This window comes from Toxotes jaculatrix, chromosome 7 (assembly GCF_017976425.1).
Source record: "Toxotes jaculatrix isolate fToxJac2 chromosome 7, fToxJac2.pri, whole genome shotgun sequence".
Classification (NCBI taxonomy): domain Eukaryota; kingdom Metazoa; phylum Chordata; class Actinopteri; family Toxotidae; genus Toxotes; species Toxotes jaculatrix.
This window is the reverse complement of record NC_054400.1, coordinates 26,805,174-26,818,917: the sequence shown is the minus strand read 5'-3', so window position 1 is coordinate 26,818,917 and position 13,744 is coordinate 26,805,174. Positions and strand designations below refer to the sequence as shown.

Sequence of the window (13,744 nt, the reverse complement as noted above, 5' to 3'; positions counted from 1 at the left end):
TTAAATATATGAGCAAGTACATGAGCTAGGCTGCCAGACGATGTTATGTTAGAACAGTACGTTTTTTCCTGCCATGCTTAGTACTGATGAGCTCTACATTTAATTTTTACCCAGACATGCAGCTTTATCCTGGGTGTTTTAGGACAATATAATGGATTTGGCATATTTAAGATAATTTCTTTTAAAATTTGTGATCAGAAAATCAGGAGACATTATCCCAGGATGTTAAAAGTTTAAAATAAATGCCTTGGGTGATATTAATCTGCAGTAATCTCTGTGGTTGGAAAAAGAAACAGGATGAAATTCAGTTTCATAATATATGGCTCATTGATTTATTTACTATAGAACACTTAGGATCACCTTGGTTGTGATTCTGCCTTGTTCTTCGTCCCACTCAGATTCTTCAGCAGGTTAAATCAAACTCAGACAAATTATTTGCAAAGGCTGTTTGGCACCAGGTCACTTCCACATTGGCAGTTACAAATAGAAAGCCTTGTTTGATTGACAGCTGCCATTCACTCACCATGCATGTCTCCGGAGCTCGGGCTGCCTGATTTCCATTTGATCGACTGCCTGTGGCAAGGACAACAAACCATAGCATCTCCATCAGAGCTGTATCTGTGAATGTGTCATCTCACCTACTGGAACCTCGAAAGTGTTGAGCTTAGTCTGCAACTTTTTGGTGCATTTCACGTTTGATGCTGCAAAGTGCAATACTGCTATTTAATGTCAGCTTCAGGTGCTAGAGATAACCTGTTTTTCAGGGCTGGGATGATATTTCTATTTGTTTTCTTAGAATTATTAGTATTATTATTTAGATTATCTCATGTTTAGCCCTTTGTTGGCATTTGCTTTTTATTATGTGATGTTTTGGTTGAGACTGAGAAGTTGTAGCAGCGTACAATTACAGAACAAGGGCTGAACAAATGCCTGTTTCAACAACCAACAGTCCTGATTTGTGTTTGACTTCAGTGATAGGCTACCTCCAAAACTAACAGGCACATTCAGCATCCAAGCACAGCTGCTGTTTTCTCCTCACGTGGCCTCACGTGGCCTGTAGCTGGATCCACTGTGGGGCCTATTCTTTACTGGGATTTCCTCACACAGTTGTCTGCTACCAACCAAAATATGAACAGTTTTACATCTGTTTTCATTAATGGAAACTATGGTGTTGTCATCTGATGCAAACATATGCTTTATTTTGTTTGTATGTGTGAAGCATCCATAAATGTGCTGTACCTTGTTTTACCACTGTTTTCCCCCAAGTAGATCGCAACAAGGTGTGACCAGGTGGGGAACCCTCCTATGCCACCTCGACCTCCTCCTTGACTCCTCACCCTGTACCCATACCTTACCCCAACCCTCCTCCCTCAAATCCAACCCTCTCTAAGTACCATTCTTCCTATGCTTAGATCAGCTCCATGTATAATATATTAAACCCATACATACAGTGAATCAAATGCCGTTTTAACACATCAGTAACCTCTGTCTGACAGCTTTCAACTGAAACCTGCCTCTGCCTCCCAACACCATCCATGGTTTTGGCCATTTCATTCCAAAATGCTATTTTGCCCTTTTTTGGGGTGGAAATATTTTCCTGTATTTATTTTCTATTAAGTAGAAATCATGACTTCAATAAACAATAAAGAAGAGTTCTTTAAATGAACTTGATAATTATTTTAATAGTATCCAGTTTCAGTAATAGCCAGTGATAATCAGTGTGGTAGTAAATAGTTTAAAGAAATTCTTTATAATGCATCTTGGAATGAAACCTGTCATTTTGAGGTCAGTGTCTTTAAAAAGCAATATTTTTGTGTCTTTGTTCACAACATCCACTGTCAGCAAACTCAGGTCTGTTCACACAGAATTTCCCTTCTTCCAACCTGAGTAACATCAGGTACCACAGTAACAGCATTATAACACCTCCCACCTCCCACAGTACACATACAGCCAGTGTTTGCCAGCACGGAGAACAGGTAGCCAGTGGAAGGTTGTTAGGAGGTGAATGAATGATGAATCACACAAAACAGAAAAAAAATATAGGTTTGTGTTTATAATTGTTGGTTGAGAAAAGCAAAGTGAATACATTGCGGGGAATCCTATGAAGAGTAGCAGCAGCCGTCAGTATTCACTGTGGTGAGGTCACACTCAAACAAAAACCACAGTACATGTAGTGAATAGAAGGAAATCCTTCACTTGTTTGGGGAATGTATGATAACTGGGCTACTTCCTGCTGTTTAAGACACCAAGAGTGTAAATATGGACATTTTTACTGTTGAAAATGTGAGTGGCTAAAGATTATTTACCTCACATCCCATTATTAATACAATAATACAAGAGCGAGATCAGTTTAGTATTTCTAACACTACGGTCTCCCCCCTATAGGATACAATAATGTAACCAAAATAATGTGTTTACAATAGATAATAAATCTGTTCTTTTATTATTTTATCTTTTTACTCAACCTGAAAAAATTAAGAACAAACATTTTAAAGGACTGGTTCAGATTTTCTCATACTCACATGTCATATGTAGTTTTAGAGGGTTACTGGTTACTGTAATTGTTCTTTCTCTCTACACTGACCATGAAGTGAGTCCAGTTCTTGTTCTGTGCAGAAATGCCTTTCTGAAGTTCAGCTGAAGCCTTTTCATCTCACAAAGTGCTTTTAGTACAAATTTCACTGTGTGAGACACAGCTGAGGAAAATCACTGGTAGTTTCATGTAGTTTGATTTTGTTGCTGCGACACAGTGCCAGCAATGAAAGCTACATATGACCACCACAGTGAAGATAGCTAGTAACAACTTCTGAACCCCACTATTAGCTCTGGCTAATGTCAAATAATGGGACACTAAGGAACATGGCCAGTGGGTGTTGAACACACAATCAATGTGAAACTTTTTCAGCTCACATGCGTGTGTCTTTGCCTCAGTTGTCTCGCCCACTGGCTTCTGTACATTAACACATATTTACTTTACTTTACCGCTTCTATGAGTGTAATGCTTCATATCTAGTGTGCAATGAATGAAATCTGAACCTGTCCTTTAAATTATTTTTGAATGCAGCTGGCCTGCTGAATATTACAGGCCATACTCTGCAGGATGGAGTGAGAGTGAAAGGGAGAAATTGAGACAAACAGACTCTGGACTGTAATGGAAGTGAAAACAGAGCAGTGTTGAGAGAGTTGCAAGAGGGATTTTGTTTTCAGGGTCCAGCTCTCTGTTCCCAGTCCAGGAATATGATGATGAACAGTTGTGGCCTCAGCCTCATCTGAGCCAGATGTCCTCATTATCATTTGAACCTTCACATCCCCATAAGCGTCACATTTTAGCCACTGAAACTAGTCCAATCTCACTTTCTCTCCTGTTTCCTGGCTGTATCTGGGTGTTGAGGGGTATTCTTTGAAAGCTATCAGAATATCTTATGTGGTTGTTCCCTTAGTCCTCTTTGTAAATGTGTGAGTGTCTGGTCTAAAACCACTCTGGCCCCCTGGTCACTGTAAAGGCATGCTAGACTAATGTGCATCAGAGCATGGAAGTTGTTGCATGTGGTTGTGATTGGAGTAAAGGGACCTCATAAGGCCACAGAGGAAGACAGAAGCCATGTCATCGTATCACATGGATGCCACGCTGTTTGTTACACCAGAGCTAATTGCTGTGGAGTCCAGGGTCATTTTAGGGCTTCTACAGAGCCTGTGGCACCATAACTGATAAGCTTTCCCATGGAGGCTGAGCAGTCTAATATGCTACAGCAATAATTGGAACATACCATCAGCTCCCTTTTTTAAAACCACCCTGGTCTGCCAGTTCAAGTACCTCTCTGTCTTGTTCACAAATGAGGGTAAAATGGGCCGTGAGGTCAACAGATGAATTGGTGTGGCCTCTGCAGTAATGTGGGTGTGGTAGTGGACCCCTGGGCTGAGGAGGAGCTGGGCAGTCTGTCTGTGTTCCCGCCCTCATCTGCAGTCAAGATATTTAGGCAGTGACCTAAAGAATGAGAATGGAAATTGAATCTGTCAGTTAGCATCTGATTGGTCAGGTGTGATGGGATGAGGAAGTAGACAGGGTTTGAACCTTGATCTCAAGCTTTTTTTTTATTTTTTATTATTCTTCACACAGCTTCCACCATCACTTTACATGTTTACAAATGACTGCGGCATCATGTGAACCTTTAAGCTAAACGTGCATCCATTAACTTATTCCCATTTCTATGGTTTATCATGTCTTTCTATGACAGCAGGAACTTTACCCTGCCACTGAGTGTGGCCATTCAGAAAAGCTATAGAAACACGATGTACTACTGAGCAAACTAACCAAGAGCAGGAACCAAAAGGATGTCACGTCTTTTTGTCAAGACATGGTGTGAGGTGTCACAGATGCTGTGTCACTGTCCTCCATGATGACTCACCACACGGGAGGAAACTAGCCCGATGTTTATTTTTGTACCTGATGCCCCACAACTGACGGGTTAGGACTATTATCTTGGAATTACACTGCAGTAGTGTTGGGAGCCAATGCCTTCTGCCGTGTTGTGAGTACAGAGAAGGACACGAAGGATGTTGTATTGATAAAGACTTAGCTGTTTACAAATTCCTCTGTTGATGACCTTGCAGCTTCCACTGGAGGAAACTACAGTGGATCTAGTGTCACACCAAATATAATAGTTATTTAATAATACTTTAACACAAAAAAAAAAAAACGTAACAACCCTACAACTGTAATGGGATGTTGATTCAAATAGTGCAAATCCTCATTTGGATCCTTTTTGGTGTCCAACTGAGCTCCGCCCACTTCAGATCAGTAAAAATAGCACCAGCAAAAACACAATGACATCAATATGTCAACTCTTCAAACCTTGGCCGAGAATGTTGTGGTCATGTATGATCCCATCGTTCATGGTAAGAGGCTGAAACTGGTTAAAAAAAAAAAAAAGAAAGGCTTTAAAGGCTTTAGTGTCATAAGAATGTGGCAGGGAGAGTTGTTGAGAGTCAGTCTGATATACTGTTTTATACTATTCTCTAATGAGCTCTGGGTATTGTTGTCACTTTGACATACGTGTATTCATTTTCCATCAGTCTCCAGTATAGACAAATTCTGGTGTTAGCTTGTCCTAGTCCTAGAAAATCCACCTCAGACACATGAGAGAAGCATCTGTTGTTACTTGCTGTGCAGTGGTAAGTTGATCAGTTTCTATCAGACTCTGTGCTCATCGTGTGTTTCTGACAAAGTCATAAAATCGCTGAATAAACAGAAGAAAAGAAATAGAAACTGCAAAGATGAAACTCACAGAGGTTTATTCAAACATCTCACCCCAGACAGTGACATGATAAATTTAAAAAAAATGTTTAGTTTTTTGTTTTTTTTTCCTTTTCAGTAGCAGATTAGTTTAAGATCTTAATCACTGAGGTGTCCACTGGACATGTTGTTGATTAAGATCCCTGATGCACAGTCTCAAGTATGATCAGATTTGCATGGAGAACAATGGAGTCCTCCTTTAACTAAAGGACAAAGGAAGCCTTCCTGTGAATTACCTGACTGACTGCATGTTCACACACAGATTTCACACTGACTTGTTCATGTAAACCAGGATTACATGATACACACAGCTGAATGGTTGTGGGGGGGGGGGGTGCATGTCCCTGTGTGAGGCTGCCTGTATAGTGGAGTGTTTAGTGCTCAGGAATAACATCACAACTAGTCTCACATACCCCAGTTAGTGTGCTTTAAACGTATTCCCTCCAACCCCATACAGTCATGTATTATAAATATAGTAAAATACATATTTTACCATTTATTGTTTCTTTGGATGTTTTGTTTTTGATAGAATCAGCTGTTTCGGCCTTTCTACAACATATTGCTTTATAGTAGATTATAATAGAGGGTAAAGTCAGTGATTCTCTGGGCTGCTGTGTGAATATTCTACTCACAGTGGAAAACAGTGGAAAAACAAAAAAGAAAAAAGTGAAAAGAAAAAAAGTGATTATGTTTTTGCAGGCCACTCTGTGGTATAAGATATGGCTAAAATGTGCATAATGATTCTAAAGTGGCTGTGAAAGGAACAGTTTCTTGGAAACAGGCTTATTCTCCTTTCTTTCTGAGAGTTAGATGTAAAGACCAATACCAGTCCTTTACTTATACTGAAGCTTCTGCTATTTTCTCTACTCTCTCTCTCCCTCTCTCCCTCTCTCCCTCTCTCCCTGTGCACTTTGTTGCTTCATGCACCTGCAGCCTTGTGGCATATTTGTAAAGTAAAATAGACACAGAAGACAACCTAAAGTTCGGAGGTTGAAGAACCTGAACATAATAAAAATACATAAACCATAAATAATTACAAAGACAACTCAAATCAAAATGTACCTTTAAATGCCACAGGTTTACCACTGACCCTCTTCCCAGAGGGTATTTCCTCACTGTGGCATCATCAGCAAACTGAAATATTTTAACTGAGTCATCACAGGTTGTCCAGTCATTTGTGTAAAGCAGTGGAGAAAGGCACCAGTTCTGTGGAGGCTCAGAGTTAATTGTATGTGGGTTCAGCAGAAAGTTGGAAGTTTTCCTTCCTGCAACAAGTCAAGAATCCAGAAGCTTCAAAAGAGTTTCTCTGGGATTAACTGTATTCATAACTGTAATCAGTTAACAATATACATACAGATGAGGAAACCTGTTTTTTAGGCCCAGGCACCACAGCTGGATCCTTGAGATGACCGACAGACCTGAACCCATTAAAAATAGAGGTTAAAATATGTTAAAACTCATTTCATTTACTGGCTAATTTTAAATTATCCTAGAACTCGTCCCTTCCCTTCTTCAAATCTGTTATCTCCTGCAAACATTTCCTCATCCCTCCACCGTCCCCACTATGAATTCTATCCTCCAGTTTCTCTTTGTGTTACCTTCTTGCTTGTTGCTCTGCTCTTTCTGTTTCATACAGTATTTGGCAGCTTTATACAGAATTTTATCTCCACTTTGAAAAGCAGCATTTTGTTCTCATACACTGCTTTAAGACCCGTGTTAAACCAGGGTTTGCTGTTACTATAGAAAGTCACTGGCTTAGATGAGAGGCCGCAACATCTTCACTGTAACTGAAATAAGACGTCACTGTGTTCACCAGTAAAAGAACAAGAGTCTGTACAAACGTCCCAGATGATGCAGTCCAGGCTGTCCATTAACCTGCTGTTTGTCACATCTGACCATGATCTCATTACTTTGCTTACGCTGGAGTCTGTACTTGTACTATTTTAGCTGATGAGAACTCCTGGACATGGCACTAAGGTCTGGATCTGAAACATGGGGGTCTCATGGTCCAGAGAGCAGGATTGTGATAGCTGGTGACCATCCAGGCACCAGCAGTTGTTAACATGGAGTCAGACAATGGCAGAATGGTCAGCTCCATACAGGGAGAAACCAGACTGCTCTATGGCTGCATGCAGGACTCTGGAAGTGAGCACACATAGGTGGACCAGTCCTGCACTTTGTATATCTACCACCCACCCTGACCACCTCCCTCTAGCATGGTACTTAAATGCAGCACTTCATTCTCTTGAAAAAAAATGTTGCTGAACATAAGACAGGCAGTGAGACAGGTGTTGAGGTGATGATTCCAGCTCTGCACTTAACACGCAGACATAACACTGGTATCAATCTTCTCATCTCAGTCTCTGAAAGAAAGCGAACAAGTGTATTTCCTAAAAGGTTGAACTGTTCCTTTAAGTATAAAATCTCTCTCCGCCATGGTATCCTAGAAATACTAGACATTTTCATCCATGTATGAAGAAGAAAATGTGTCTTGGTAAATTAAATTAGAGTAGTGCCAGCTACATTTCTTAATATCAAATGGTTAACATCAGTGGTGTAGTTACCAAGGTAATGTGACAGGATAACGTATAGGAAGCCAGTCACAGGGTTACACTGGCTGCAAAGATTCGCCTCCTCTCTGCCCAGCCTAACACTAGTACTGATGCCCTGAGCACTGTGCATTAGGAGCATTATGCATGAACCAGGATACCTTACATAACAGTGTTTCCCCCAGACTTTCCATTTTTCTCATTGATGTTTTTGTTGATACCCAGAAAAACCTGTTGTTGTTGTGTGTCTCATTAACCCAGCTGATCTAAACACACCTGATTCATATCCTGCCACATTTCAAAAGTAGTTACAAATGAATTCTGACTACGATGTTAAAGTCTGAAAACCAATTTCTGCTACATGTGCTGTTTATCAGTATTAGTAATACTGACAGATCTGATTACTGCAGGCTGTGTGTGGATAATTATGTGTGTGGTGTAACAGTGGCTGCTTTCCACAGGGGGACCAAAGGCAAAGACATCAGCACTATCAAGTCACTGAGGGTTCTCCGAGTACTCAGGCCTCTCAAGACCATCAAACGTCTGCCGAAGCTCAAGGTTCTGCTCCTTTACTGTTCTCTGGTTTGTTTTTGGTTCATTTAACCAGGTTAGCAGGTCTCAGCTGTGATCAAGGCAGGCAATCTTACTGCCACAATACTGTTTTCAGTTTGAATTATCTGTGACATACATGGAAAATGCTGATTACACCATACACCATAACCACCTCATCTGTAAAATTCAACAGACGAACAGTGTTACTCCATCTTCCCTGTGGTTCTCAGTTCCAAGCCCATTGGTTCCCACTTCAGTTCAAATATACAGCTTCATTTTCAAAACAACAGAAAATAGTTCCTTTGTGAGGGACTATTTATTTGTTTATTACCTTTGGATTATAAATATAATAATGTAGAAGTGGTCATTGGCATCAGTGCTGCTCTGTTTCATGAGGCAACAAAAAAACTTAGAAACTAAGTCCATCACTTTGGATGAGCTCAGCAGAAACCACAGCAGCTGTTTTCATTCATGCTTGTTTGAACTGCAAAATGCAGAAATCTGTTACATGTATATTAACAAAAAAAAAAACAAGGTTTTAAATCAGATGAGAGTTTATCTGTCTCATTGTGAAAACCGGACCCCAGCTGTACCTGTACCCTACACACAATACATGTGGGGCCTCATGTACTAACGGTGCGTACGCATCAAAATGTTGCCAATGTTCCACGCACACGTCGGGATGTACAAAAATCAACTCTGCGGGGATTTTTTTCAAATTTTCGAGCTGCCGTGAGAGTGTGCGTACCACCACGCAAACTCTGTCATTTGATAGTGCCAAAATACAAAGTCGAGAAACTCTGTTTATACACAGAATATGTTCCCCCAAATATTCCCTATAATTTGCCCTATAAATGGCTGCGTGAAGTCACGCGTAATTGCGCAAGAATGGCAGCTTTGGCACAACTAGAAGATAGTGCTATGATGAAATCTGAAAGCTGTGCAGTCCTTCTTACATGAGGCCCCTGGTATCTTGTTGAGCATAGGGTATGAGTAACTTACACTGTTAAGCTGCTTCTCTCAGAAAGCTGAGCCTTTCTGCTCTTTGTTTGTTCCTCTCAGCTCCATTTTGTTTTTTTCCATCCTCCCTGTGTTTGAGTTGTTGCAAAGTGATCTTACACACGTGAATTGATTATTAGCTGCACGCCTTATAAATGACATGCTAATGCAGGAATTGTCCCATTATTGGGACAAGGTGCATGTTTGTATCACTGAGATTAATATAGAATCAAATTCAGATGAAAAATGCCATTAACAGATGGAACAGGTAATAGTTTTCATGTTTTGTCATGTTCCGAAATAATTTTCCACTTATTCCCCAAATGAAACGTGTGTGTGTGTGTGTTTGTGTGTGTCCTCAGGCAGTGTTCGACTGTGTGGTCAACTCTTTGAAGAACGTGCTGAACATCCTCATCGTTTACATCCTCTTCATGTTCATCTTTGCCGTCATTGCAGTTCAGCTCTTCAAAGGAAAATTCTTCTTCTGCACAGACGAGTCCAAGGGCCTGGAGAAGGACTGCAAGTTGGTCTAAGATCCCCCAACTTCCTCATTTTTTATTTTAGCAACTTTTTAACTGTGAACCATCGAACGTCGGTGTGGTCAAAACCCGACCTCATGCCTGTCTATACCCACTCAGCTGTATTTATGTCTTCATATCTTCCAGAGGACAGTTCTTGGACTACGACAAAGATGAGGTAGCTGCCATGACCCGAGAGTGGAAAAAATATGATTTCCATTATGACAATGTGCTGTGGGCCTTCCTGACGCTCTTCACTGTCTCCACTGGGGAGGGCTGGCCAACGTAAGTGCAGTGGATGTGACTCCCTCTTTGAGTTAAAGACGTGTGTGATGCTGTCAGAGTGGAAATGACACTCACCTGAGGTGAATGTGACGCCTTAAAAAATAGGATTCACCCAGGATTCATAAATGTTACTTTAACGGTTCCTGTGGGAAAATTGGATCATTGAAAATGCAAGTAGGAACAGAAGACTACAAAAACTTAATCTAAATACAATAAAGGGAAGATATTCAACTTAAAATACTGATAACGTACTGTACAGAGTGGATCCATCTGTATGTAACTGACATGGATTTGCCTTCATTTTCCTTTGGGCTCAGACTGAAGGATCATTTCACACAGATCTAACCTGTTCGGTCCCACTCATCCAGCAGTAGGCCAGTCTTTACAAAGTCCCTCTGCGCAGCCAAACATGGTTCAGTCCCACAGAGCTTTATTTTGAATTCTAGTGGAGATCCCCAAATTTCCAAAGATTCACAAAATCTGAGGCTGAATTTTGGATCGTGTGTTTAGAATTAAGGTCACGTCATCTCGAATATCTCCATCTGCTTAAATGATGCAGCCATTAAGAAAAAGCACATGGAGTCTTTGGTTTAAATATTTCAACAGCATGTAGCTTCAGTTAAGAGCCTGATCTTGGCAGACAGTGTGGAATTGGATGATTTTTCCCAACACTGAAATACTGAAGCTGCATTCATTTTTTTTTTTGGCCACTTTTTTTGGGGAAACAAACTGTGCCCACTGCTTCTGAAAAGTGCTGTCTAAATAAACTTGTAAGTCTAACTAGATCCGGTTTGGTCTCCAGCTCCAGCTCCAGAGAAACATGGCAGAGCTTTCTCTCTGAAAACAGCTGCCTCCTCCTCCTCCTACAGGAAGCGATCAGAGAAAAATCACTCTGATAATGTCAAAGTGACATCAAACTGGGTTTGAGTCTTTAAAAATCTCATAAACACTGTGCCGAAATGAAAGAGCAGTGGTATTACACCTCCTTTCCCATTCTGTTTTTCATCAGGTAACCATATTTCCACACATTTCCCATAGATGCAGATACACATTCTTTCACTGGCAGTATCCTACAGTGAAAGGAGGGAATTGTTTTGTTCTTTCTCTGATGTTGCTTTTCAGATGTTGCAGAAAGTGCTGGAGGGTTTTGTTTGCAGGTGCAGCTGAAATATTACGGAGTTATTTTTGGGAAAAGATTGAGCTGGAGGAGAGAATGGTGTTGGCAACAGGAACACACTGACCTATTACCTTTCAGTCATAAGACAGTGTTGGGGTGGTCACTTGTCCATTGGGACCTTATTATTGAAGACCTCCTGGTCTGTTTGCAGTTGTCAATGATATACACCTCACTGCTAATAACCTGAAAGTTGAATTTTAACACTGTTAGGCAAAATACTCCTTCATATAACAAATGCTGAAAATTAATTCATGTCTATGACACATTCACAAAAGACTTTTAGATTCTTCTTTTTGGTAAAGTTTTTTAGAACATATGAATTTTAGCTCAGTCTGTGGAGCTGTATTGCCACATTGGAGCATAACGTTACAGAGTGGACGTGTTACTGTATCTCACCTCCTGACTTCATGTTGTGCTCCTCTCTCCCTGCAGTGTACTGAAGCACTCTGTGGATGCCACCTTTGAAGACCAGGGTCCCAGTCCAGGCTACCGGATAGAAATGTCCATCTTCTATGTGGTCTACTTTGTGGTCTTCCCTTTCTTCTTTGTCAACATCTTCGTCGCTCTGATCATCATTACCTTCCAGGAGCAGGGAGACAAGGCCCTGTCTGAGTGCAGCTTGGAGAAGAACGAGGTAAAGCACAGACATGACAGACAGCTCAGAGCTTTATGTTGTTTTGGCTGCCAGTGTCTGAGACGTTTGAGCACAGCCAGCCACAGACCGTGGGTCACAGACGATTCCCTCTGCTCACATCAGTGCAGAATCTGAATGATCAGTAACACATGTGTTCTTTGAATGGAGACAGTGAAGCAGAGGTGTGGTGTCTGTCTTTGTTACAGAGGGCATGCATAGACTTTGCCATAAACGCCAAACCTCTGACACGCTACATGCCAGAGAACACGCAGTCCTTCCAGTACAGGATGTGGAAGTTTGTGGTCTCAGCTCCGTTTGAGTACTCCATCATGATCATGATCGCTCTCAACACTGTGGTACTCATGATGAAGGTAAGAACTATTGAAGAAGATGTTAATAATTAAATGCAGATTTGATATAGTGGGTTAAGCTTGTTCAGATGTGTTCAGATCTTTTATGAAGTCAGTCCTGGATTCATTAGCTTGAGGAAAGAAAAGACATTTTGAGACACAGCCTCTTTCTCCCTGAGGGTTAGATGTTCAGACGGATACTGCTCTCAGGTCAGTGCAGTGAACATGAAGCTACAGCTAGCAGCTGTTTAGCTTAGAAGACTAAAGAATAGACACAGAGGGGACACAGCCGGCCTGTGTCTGTCCAAAGGAAAGACAGTCTGCAAACTAGCACCTCATAAACACACTAAATAACAGGTTGTGTGTCATGTATTTCATCGCTGGTGCTGATCTTCTCAGCAAGAAAGTGAGTTGGCCTATTTCTTAAAATGTTGAATTGTTCCTTTAATAGTCTTACAGCTACAAGTCAGCAAGGAAAACCTGATGAGCAGAAGTGTGCCCTGTATCATCCCTCACCTCTGTCTTTCAGTTCCACGGAGCTCCAGAGTTCTATGAAGCGATGCTGAAGAACCTCAATATAGTCTTCACCACTCTCTTCTCTCTGGAGTGTATCCTCAAGATCATTGCTTTTGGTCCTCTGGTGAGTAACGTTTACCGAGCACAGCTTCATGTCCTGAATTAAAAAAAAAACAAAAACTAATGATTTTCAACTGCTGTCTCTCAGAACTACCTGAAGGACGCCTGGAACGTGTTTGACTTTGTGACAGTGCTGGGCAGCATCACTGACATCCTGGTGACTGAAATCAATGTAAGAGCACCCTTCCCCACCCACTGCACCCTCACCTCAACAAGGCTGAATGCACTGTCTCCATACAGCACTGCTCTCATGGTAATGAGCTTGGGCAGGGACAGTCTGTACAGCAAGCTTTCAGCAAACAAGTTAACCAGCCATATCAGCAAAGACAATCACATGGCAGTGGTCCAGGGAGCCTGATCGCTTTAGATGCAGGGAGAGGGGAGGATTGTGAGGGAGTCTGTTGTTAATAGGCAGGATTTATCATACAGGGCTGATACAGGAGCTGAGGGCTTCTCTGAATCCAGCTCAGAGACTAATCTTTAATGCGTGCTTTACACTGGACAAATACCCTGCTGTGTTTTCTGTGTTTGACAGTTTCTTTGACAGATTTACATGTGTGTATTTGTTGACCTGTATCAGTTTATGTTGTGCAATATGACTGTTCCTGTTCTCTTGCTTCTCCCTCCTCCCTCTTCCTTTCTGTTGTCCTTACTCTGCCTCTCTCTCTCTCTTTATATCTCTGTATTTTTCTGTCCTTCTCTCTCTCCCTTTACATTTTCATCTTGTTGATTGTCGTCACTGGTGTTGCCA

At 41.3% G+C, this 13,744-nt stretch overlaps 1 protein-coding gene across 1 annotated transcript in view; it reads left to right on the top strand.

Moving 5' to 3' along the window:
* Positions 1–13,744, top strand: part of LOC121185076 (voltage-dependent N-type calcium channel subunit alpha-1B-like) — a 43,359-nt gene that overhangs the window by 2,059 nt on the left and 27,556 nt on the right. Inside the window, exons 3-10 of the mRNA XM_041043053.1 lie at positions 1,220–1,290; positions 8,304–8,400; positions 9,756–9,916; positions 10,059–10,196; positions 11,806–12,007; positions 12,214–12,378; positions 12,887–12,997; positions 13,082–13,165. Of these exons, the coding sequence (XP_040898987.1) occupies positions 1,229–1,290; positions 8,304–8,400; positions 9,756–9,916; positions 10,059–10,196; positions 11,806–12,007; positions 12,214–12,378; positions 12,887–12,997; positions 13,082–13,165 (1,020 nt within the window). The 5' untranslated portion in view covers positions 1,220–1,228. The remainder of the gene's footprint in view (positions 1–1,219; positions 1,291–8,303; positions 8,401–9,755; positions 9,917–10,058; positions 10,197–11,805; positions 12,008–12,213; positions 12,379–12,886; positions 12,998–13,081; positions 13,166–13,744) is intronic.